This window comes from Onychomys torridus, chromosome 15 (assembly GCF_903995425.1).
Source record: "Onychomys torridus chromosome 15, mOncTor1.1, whole genome shotgun sequence".
NCBI lineage: Eukaryota > Metazoa > Chordata > Mammalia > Rodentia > Cricetidae > Onychomys > Onychomys torridus.
The window spans coordinates 23,881,767-23,891,728 of record NC_050457.1 but is presented as its reverse complement, the minus strand read 5'-3'; the positions used below and the strand labels follow the sequence as shown (position 1 = coordinate 23,891,728).

General features: G+C 46.0%; 1 protein-coding gene across 1 annotated transcript; it reads right to left on the bottom strand.

Annotated features, from left to right (window-relative positions):
* Positions 1–345: 345 nt before the first annotated feature.
* Positions 346–5,706, bottom strand: Serf1a (small EDRK-rich factor 1A; the record flags this gene model as incomplete). Its single annotated transcript, XM_036206779.1, has 3 exons — positions 346–620; positions 3,981–4,089; positions 5,322–5,706. Coding segments are annotated over 3 exons (567 nt in total), but the record flags the coding sequence as incomplete, so codon positions are not given.
* Positions 5,707–9,962: the final 4,256 nt, after the last annotated feature.

Genomic DNA, 9,962 nt, shown 5'->3' with positions numbered 1-9,962 from the left:
CTTTAGGAGATGAGATCTAATGGAGGAAAGAGGTCATGAAGGAGAGGACTTTGAACGCTAAGCAGGTTCCTCTCCAGACGTGGATTCTTGGTGCGATGCGAACAGCCTCTGCTACGTGTTCTTCCTACCATGACCTGAGCTGCTCTGCTCTGCTCTCCTTTCTATGAAAGGAGTGAAATCCTCTGAGACCGTGAGCCAATTTGTTCCTCCCTCAACCACACCTTGTCAGGTACTGTGGTGCTGGCAATGCAAATGTAACTAATACCTATTTAATAAATTACATATTACCTATTTAATAAACTACATAAATGTTCTCTATTGATAAAAATAATATTCACCAGTATATTACATGCATGGTCAGTACTTTATTCTTTGAAGAATGGTCTTAAAACATCATATTAAGTAAGGCTGAAAAGTAAAGTTTAAAATAGTTTTATAAGGATAAGTTATGACACATGTAACGATTAGTAACTCTGAGAAATTTTGATCTTAGAGATTATGATGCACCCACTGGCAATAGCACCCACATTTTCCACAAAGCCAGTCATCATTTTTCTCTTGTCTGCATAGATTTCTTCTCATTGGCTATCTTCTGCTTTTGCTGCATGATCTCAGAGTCTCTGTAATAGAGGAAAAGGTATTAAATTTTCACAGGAAAACGGGTTTTATGCTATCATTGTGTGTGTGTGTGTGTTTTCCTTCGAGACAGGGTTTCTCTGTGTAGCTTTGCGCCTTTCCTGGATCTCGCTCTGTAGACCAGGCTGGCCTCGAACTCACAGAGATCCACCTGCCTCTGCCTCCAGTGCTGGGATTACAGGCATGTGTGACCACTGCCCAGCGCTATCATTGTTTTTCATACATAACCATTTGGTACATTAAAAGACAACTTAAAAAAAGATATAAACAGTCATGTTTTTCCATTTTCATGGGTGTAGACAAATAGAAAAGCAAAGACTGGAAAGAATCTGAACACCTTGCCACTGTTATCATGGCCTTGGGCAAATAATCCAAAGCTCTTTTGTTTTGATGGGGAGAAGGGAGAGGGAGGGGACAGAGTTCCACTGTGTAACCGTGACTGCCCTTGAACTCACTGTGTAGACCAGGCTGTCCTCAAACTCATGGAAATCCACTGCCTCTGCCTCAGTGCATTTAGGAAGTCTCCTATATTCACTAACACCTAGGACTACAGTATAAATGTTATAATTCTCTGCTGTTTTGTTCTGTTGCTTTTATTATTATTATTATTTTTTGAGACAGAGTTTCATGTAGCCCAGGGATGGCCTTCAAACTGATACATAGTCAAAAAGACTTTCAACTCTTGATCCTCTTGTCTCCACTTCCTGAGTGTTGGAATTACAATGATCCAGCTTTTTAAAGCCCCAAATCATATAATCAATCTTGAAAATTTACTCTGAAGAAATTTGTGATATTTGAAGAATTTTCTTAACCTTTGTACCTCCCTGGTTGAATCTTTACATGTCATGTAACTATGAACTACGGCCAAACTACTTTAGAGCTAGGTGATCCATGAGTTAGTAGGACCCAAACTTACACATGTATTTTCAAATGCCTTTTTTTTATAGTTAATGGTTGCTGAATGTGGTAGTGTACTCCCATTCCCCAAGCTCTTGGGAAGTAGAAGCAGGAGGCTCAGAAGCTCAAGGTCTGACTCCATCACATAGGAAGTTCCAGGCTAACCTGGGACAGATGAGTGCTTATACATCCTCTTCCTTTAAAAAAGAAATCCCTCAAAACAGAACAAATAATATTTAATGACACTAGGCATCAAATCCAGGGCCTCATTCACAGGTGAAATACTCCCCATTTTAAAAATATACTACAAAGCTACATATTCAACACTCTTAGCTGGGTGTGGTGGTTCACACCTGTAGTTCCACTACATGGGAGGCTAAGACTACAACCAGTTCTAGGCTAGTTTAAGCTATATATTGATTTCTAATCAAGCCTGAGATAGTGTGAGGCCTGTCTCAAAAAGAAATCAAGACAAACCAAAGGCACCTGTGCTAAGCCAAGCCCTAGCCCTTTTGTTTTTTGGCTTAAGTCCAAAAACTTCGGTTACTACCCTATGTTTCTTCTTAAGAAACAGAAAGGGGACAAGATGGCTCAGCAGTTAAGAGCATTTGCTGCTCTTGCAGAGGACCCGAGTTCAGTTTCCAGAACTCACATGGTAGTTATGACTGTCTGTAACTTCAGTTCCAGGAGATCCAATGACTTTTCTGACTCCATGGGCATCAGGCGTGCAGGTGGTACACATACATACATGCAGGCAAAATACTCATACACATAAAATAAAAATAAGCCAGGCAGTGGTGGCACACGCCTTTAACCCCAGCACTCGGGAGGCAGTCAGGTGGATCTCTGTGACTTCGAGGCAAGCCTGGGCTACAGAGCGAGATCCAGGACAGGCACCAAAACTACACAGAAAACCTGTCTCGAAAACAGCAACAACAACAAGGGCTGGAGAGATGGCTCAGAGGTTAAGATCACTGACTGCTCTTCCAGAGGTCCGGAGTTCAATTCCCAGCAACCACATGGTAGCTCACAACCATCTGTAATGAGATCTGGCACCCTCTTCTGGCCTTACATAATAAATAAATAAATCTAAACAAAAACAAAAACAAAAAACACAACAAAAAAGTAAATCATTTTTAAAATTACATAAAAAAAACAAAACCAGGCACAAGACTAAATAATTTGCCTCAAATCACACAAATACCAAGGTCTGGCTAATTTCAAAATCAGGAACCTTTCCTATGTTGTTAACAGATAGGAATTCTAAATTTAGAATTAGATTTTAATTCAGTGTTGGCTACTTCTATAAGAGGACACCTCTACAAGTACAATACAAAAAAAGAAGGAAAAACTACAGAGGAATGAATTAAGTGGAATTAAGAACAACGAAAGTACTGTTTCCTCTTCAAACCAAACTCTGTGGAATTTGCTATATGACCTTAGCAGTGTCACTCAAGTTCAGAGCCGCAGGCCAGACGTGTAGGTTAATGCCTGGTTCCCAGAATTTGCAAAGCTGAGGCAGAAGAATGGTAAGTTCAAGTGTGGGCTATAAAGAGACTTTGGGTCTCAAACCAAAACAAAACCAGAACTTCACTTTCCTATTCTTCACACTGGTGCGAATTCCACTTTTTAGGGTCATAATGGGTAGAGATATGTCACATCTAGCACATTTTAAGGGAGTATTAACTAAACAAACAATGCTGTTTCTGAACGAGCTAGAATAGATCCCCCAATAAAAAGAATGTTTCAGGGTTACTGATCTTTGCTCCAAGGAGAGATAACAGAAACCCGAGGCAAGTTTATTGGTTTATTAGTAATGTCACTGGGGCTGGGGGGATGTCTCAGTCATTAAAGTTCCTGCTGCACAAGCACCAGGATCCATGTTTAGAACCCCCACAAAATCCATGTAAAAAGCAGGGCACGGTGGTGTGTGTCTAAACCCTCTGTGCTAGAGGGGCAGGGCTTAGACAGGCACATCTCTCAAGTTCCTTGGCCTGTCAGCCTAGCCAAATTGGCGAGCTTCAATATTTAGTGAGAGACCCTGTCAAAATAAAAGGTGGAGAGTGATGAAGGGATGATCCTTGACACCAGCCTCTGGGCTCCACACTCACACACGTGTGTGTGCCCTTACAAGTACCTGAAGCGTGTACACACACATAAACACACAGTAACTATCATGAAATAAAAGGACGCCGTGTTTGTTTTTGTTCCTACAGTTTATAGGAGCTACAAGAGATTCTCTGTGAAGAGATGACAGCTTCAGGGCTTCTTCTTCCACAGTCTGGGAGGATGATATCAGCACATGGTTTTAGAGCTACACAGACACAGAGTATCAGCCCTTATTGTAGGCGAGGGTTCTAGCAAGGGTTTAAGGATGTTCCTCATTCATTCTAAAAACATGGCAGTCAATCTACCACTGATTTGAAAATTCTCTTAGCGGTACTCACCTCTGCTTTCTCTGAGAGGTAGTCAAGCTATCCTCTTTTCTTTTTCCTTTGCTAATTTCCTGGGTTTTTTTCATATTTTTCTGGCGGGCAAGTTCTCTTTGATTTCCACCTACAATGATAAACAGTCATGTTCTTTTCCTATCCTCAAAATTATTAATAACGAAATTAAAGAGTCTTTAATTATGAGCCTTAAAGTTTTATTTTTATTAGTACGAAAGTAGAGTATCTGGCCAATCCTAATGGAGACTGGTGTGATCAGAATTCAGTACTATCCACATTAGAATATACATGGAATAGTGAAAAACCTATGTGAGCAGATGAAATAGAAGCATAAAATATTTTTATCTATATCCAAAAAAGCACATTTTTATATTTACAAAACCATTGAAGCTGGTTTGAATAAAGACAAAGTTTGAGCATGCCCAGCTTCAGAGGGGTCACCCACTATCTAGACGTGGATTGTGTGCTTTGTTTAGAATCAGTAGCTAAAGAAAAATAGAAAATAAAAAAAGTACAAAAACTAAAAAAGAAAGCAGAGTATCCCACAGTTATTCCCAGATTGACAAGGAGGAAGCTTAAGTGGAAACACTCAAGAATTTAAGTGTATTATCACAATAATATAGGTGTCGACTAATAGCTTTTAATCCCAGCCTGTGGGAGACAGAGGCAGGCGGATCTCTATGAGTTCGAGGCCAGCCTGGTCTACAGAGTGAGTTCCAGGACAGCCAGGGCTACCCAGAGAAACCGTCTCAAAAAAACAAACAAAAATTAAAAAAAAAAACAAAACACCCAACAAAAACAAAAAGAGCCATTCCAGTGGTGGTGTTCACACGCCACACTCAAGATAAGGTCTGGCTTTTGATGGGTCTGTGTGAGGAGAGATGGACAGATCCTCTCTCCCCCAGCCCCCAGATCAGGTCCGCCCACCGCAGTCCGTCCGGTCAAGCCAGTAGAGGCTGAGCTCAAGGATCCTCCCCTTGGAGGACCAAACAAAAGAGCCGGAGCGCATCCCGGGCTCCTCGGCAGGCTTTCCGACCCTAGGAGCCCGCTCCAAGTCGGCAGACAGGTCCCGCGGGCGCTCGCACACGCTCTCGGCGGGTGCGGACCTGGGAGGCGGGGACCTGTCCCGGGGAGCCGGCATCCCCCGCCCGGGTGCCAGCATCCCGCCCCCGGGTGCCAGCATCCCGCATCCCGCCCGGCGCGCGCGTGCGCGTGCGTGCGAGCGCCCCGCCCTCCCCGTCGGCCAGCTCCCGCTCCTCCCTCCCTCCCTCCCTCCCCGCCCCCCCCCACCATCCCGCTCCCCCGCCGCCCCCGTGTCCCTCGAACCGTCCGCACACTCACGGGCCATGCCGACCGCCGGCCGGAGTCTGGACGACAGCGACTCGGAGAAAACACGCCGGCCGCTCTCGCACGCTCGGCCGCCGCCGCTGCCTCCCGGCGCCGAGGAAGGCTGAGAGCGCCCCGCGCCGGCTCTCGGTGCGGCGACGCCTCGCTCTGGCAGCCAGCCGCCCCGCCCACCGACCCACAACAGCCGCGGCGTGGCCGGTGAGCCACTGCGCGTGCGCGCCCGGGGACGGACGGCCGGCGGGCGGACCGACCGGCCGGCGCCGCGTCCCGCCGCCCCGCACGCGGTGGGCCCACGGGCGGGAGAGCCGGGCCCGGGGCGGAGGGCGTCCGCGCGCGCGCCACGCGGGGTTGTAAGGACGCGCAGCAAACCCTGGGCGCCTCACTTTCCCACCGAGAACCCCAGCTTCCCTTTGTCCGCACCCCTCCTCCCGCCCCTCCCCGGCGGACAGGGCAGGAAGGTTTCTCAACCCTCCTCCGTTTCTAGTAGCCGACCTGAAGGTAGGCGCCTCTACCATCCTCAGCTGGCAGAGACGACCTCACCCCAAAGCCCGTCGGGTCGCCGTCATCCCGTTGCCCTCGTCCCGACCGGGCAGAACTGGAGGAGTTTTAAGCGCGGTCTCGGTGGTTGGGTGGGATCCAGAAGACCCCGGACCGACTTCCCAAACTACCTAAGAGCTGACACTAGGGCGTGGAAACGCGTAGGGTGGGAGGTGTGGCTTGCCCAGCTTGAGTGACAGCCTGAGTTCCATCATTTTTCCCCTAGGTTCCCTTCCTTGAGCCTAGACGTAACTTTCTTCCCAGTCCATTTTTACAAACCGAGATAGTCTGGACACCCGAAAGTTGCCTGGGTATTTAAAAGGGTTTTTAATTGTGGAATATTTTGAATATATACAGAAGTATAGATGATGCTATGGTGCACCACAACGTACGCATATCACCGGACTTTTACAATTACTAGCGTGGAGCGTCAACTAGTTAGAGAAAATGGGACAAAGTGTCAAGAGATGGAGTGATTGGATTGAATGTGTGGCCATAGAAGAAGAGGAGGAGGAGAGAAGGAAGGAAGGGAGGGAGGAAGGAAGGGAGGGAGGAAGGGAGAGAAAAAAGTAGCCTATTTTTACCAACTAGTCTTGTCAACTAGGGTATATTATTTCATTTGTATAAATCTCCTTTACCTATAAACTGGGGGGTGGGGTGGGACTTTACTTTCCTCGCTAATGGATTAATATCAGTCTGGTAAAGAGACAATGATATGAGTTCTCTCCATGTTAAAAGTGATGCTAGCTAGCCCTGGGCAGGGGAGTCAGATGGATCCCTAGGCCTCTGTGTTTTGTAAAACGGGGAGGAGGGGGGGAGGGGGGAAGAGAGCGGCATGGCTACTCACATCATGCAGACAGGGCACGTGGAAAGTTTTATTATTAAAGGAGGAGGGGAGAGAGGGAAAAAGAGAAAGCAGAGGTGTGCACTACCTCATGGTGAGGAAGAAAAGGAAGAAGTGGGGAAGGGTTTTTTTCTTAAAGGGGACTTTATGTAAAATGATGTGGTCAGGACGCTGGGCAGGTCCCCAAGGGGCGGTTCTGAATGCTAACACTGTGGCCAGCCATTCTAGCCTAGTAGGTGAGATCCAGGTCTATGAGAGACCATGCCTAAAAAAACATGGACCAGGGTTGCGGATTTAGATTTAGCTCAGTGGTAGAGCACTTGGCCCTGGGTTCGATCCTCAGCTCCACAAAAAAACAAAACAAAACAAAATAAAACCATGAACCGCTTCTAAAGAGTGATAGCCAAGGTTGTCCTTTGACCTCCATGTACACTTGTGCACACATGAAGACATGTGCATGTACATGAGCACTTAAGAGAGAAGTACTCAATCAAGTAGCTGCGGTGGTTTGAAAGAAAATGGCCCTACTAGGGGGTGTGGCCTTGTTGGAGTAGACGTGGTCTTGTCGGAGTGTAAAAGGAAGTTTCTGTCCTGCCAGCAACTCCCAAATACCCCAAATACCAGGCAGCTGCTTCCCAAATTACCTCACGGAGGCTTATATTAATTATAAATGCCTGGCTGGTAGCTCAGGTTTATTACTAACTAGCTCTCACATTTAAATTAACTCATAATTCTTATCTACGTTAGCCACATGACTTGGTACCTTTTCTCAGTGTGACATTCTCATCTTACTTCCTCTGGTCTGGCTGGTGACTCGTGACTCCGCCCTTTCTCCTTCCCAACATCTTTAGTTTGGCTTTCTCACCTAACTTTCTGCCCAGTTACCGGCCTGTCAGCTTTGTATTAACCAATGAGAGTAATACACATTTATAGTGCAGAAAAGAGTTGTTCCACAGGTTTAGAGAAAGTTTGTCACTGTGGGGTTGGGCTTTGAGGTCTCCTATGTTCAAGCTATGCCCAGTGTCACCGTTCACTTCCTGTTGCCTTCAGATCAAGTAGAATTCAGTTCCTTCTCAGCGCCTTGTCTGCCTGCACACTGCCATGTCTCACCATGACGATAATAGACTAACCTCTGAGCTGAAAGCCACCCAATTCAATGTTTTCCTTTAGGAGGGTGCCATGGTCATGGTCTTCACAGCAATAGAAACCCTAAGACAGCAGCACTCAGTATGTTACCTGTTATTTGTTGTTCTTCTAACCCCAGAGAACCTTGCGCACTTCTTACCCCCCTCACATCATAGCCTGTCCTGCTCAGAACTGCTTACGGTCAGGTGTGTGCTTCTACCAGCGAACCCTTTCTCAGTACTCAAGGAGAAGGAAAGACTTTCTGGCCCAGTTGTATATAGAGTTAAGAGGTCATCCGTGGATCAGGAATATAGTGCACTGGTAGACACTTGTTTAGAGTTTGTAAAGCTCTGGATTTGAACCCCAACACCTAAAAATTCACAGTAGGAAGAAAGGAGGAACTCATTTTGGCGGAGCATACTATAATCCTAGCCCTTGGAAGACTGAAGGTCTGCACGTTTGAGGCTACCTTGGGCTGCACAGTGAGAAGAGTCCCTCTCTTGCTCAAAAAAATAAGAAGGTGTGAGGTGGCGGTGGTGCACACCCACCTTTCATTCCAGTGCGTGGAAGGCAGAGGCAGGCAGATCTCTGTGAGTTGGAGGCCAGCCTGGTTGACAAAGCAAGTTCCAGGACAGCCAAAGCTGTTACATAGGGAAACCTTGTTTCAGAAAACCACACATGCTTGAAATATACATAGTGGCTTGGGGTTTTTTTGTTTTTACGTTTTTAATGAGGAGCTGAGGATCGAACCCAGGGCCTTGCGCTTGCTAGGCAAATGCTCTACCACTGAGCTAAATCCCCAACCCCAGGTTTGGGGTTTTAAGTGTATTTGATCTTGTCCACACATAAGCTGTTCTTACAGCTGCCCCCTGAGCTTACAGGGCTAGCCTAGCCTGGCTCAGGAGCCATAGCGCTCTCTCTGAAATATATTTTTTGAATTTTGTGGTTACAAGGATGTACAGTGTGCACACAGAATATGTTGAGAGTTTTTGCCAGAGGGCCAGGAGTATGCCTTTAGTTCCAGCACTCCAGAAAGAGAGGCAGGAAGGTCTCAGTCTTGATGAATTTGAGTTCCAGGGCAGCCTGCTCTTCATACCAAGCATAGTTCCAGGACAGCCAAGGCTACACAGTGAGATGCTGACCTGTCTCAGAGAAAAGAGGGGAGAACACTAGAGCAAACTAGAATATTAGTGTGTGTGTGTGTGTGTGTGTGTGTGTGGAGAGAGAGAGAGAGAGAGAGAGAGAGAGAGAGAGAGAGAGAGAACCCTTTGAAGCCCAAAGAGGATGTTGGCTACCTTGGAGCTGGACTTAGAGGCATCTGTGAACTACCTGACATGGGTGTACTGGGATGTAAACTCTGGTCCTCATAGAGCAGCGAGTACTTCACTGCTGACAATCTCTCCAGCCTACAAATGGTAGAATCTTGAAATTACTGCTGACAATAACAACTTACTGCATGACTTGTCTAACAACTATCAGTAAAGATTAGCTTGGGTGGGGGAACTGGGGAGCTGACACCACAGTAAAAAGCAATTGTTGTCCGGGACCCACAGGGTGGCTCACAATCATCTATAACTTCAGCACCATGGAAACTGATGTTATCTTCTCATCACCCAAGGCACCAGGCACATGTGCATACATGCAAGAAAACGCTCTCATACATATAAAATAAAAATAAATACATCTATAAAAACAAGGAAGAAAAATCTTTATAAAATTTTGTTTTATGCTTTTACTAGTGGGGAATTAAATCAGTTTGATTTCCTTATCTACAAAGTTGTGACAACATCTTGGATTCCTAGTTGGAACACAGGATTTATGAAAAGGCCTTGCATAAGAACTTTCTGTGGACAGCTGTATGTCACAGCAGTGACTACAAGATTCATAAGAATGGAATGGTATTCTTTCACAAGTATTTATTGATGAAGTCTTGATGTGTAACCTTAGCTGGCCTGGAACTGGCTATTCAGAACAGTCTATTCTCACACTCAGGCAATTCCCCGGTCTCAGCCTCTTGACTGATAGGATTACAAGCATGTGCCGTCACTCCTAGAATTTTGCAAATTCTTGAACATCATTGTATATTTTAGTACTGCTGACTGATCCCAAGACCTTACATATACTCAGTA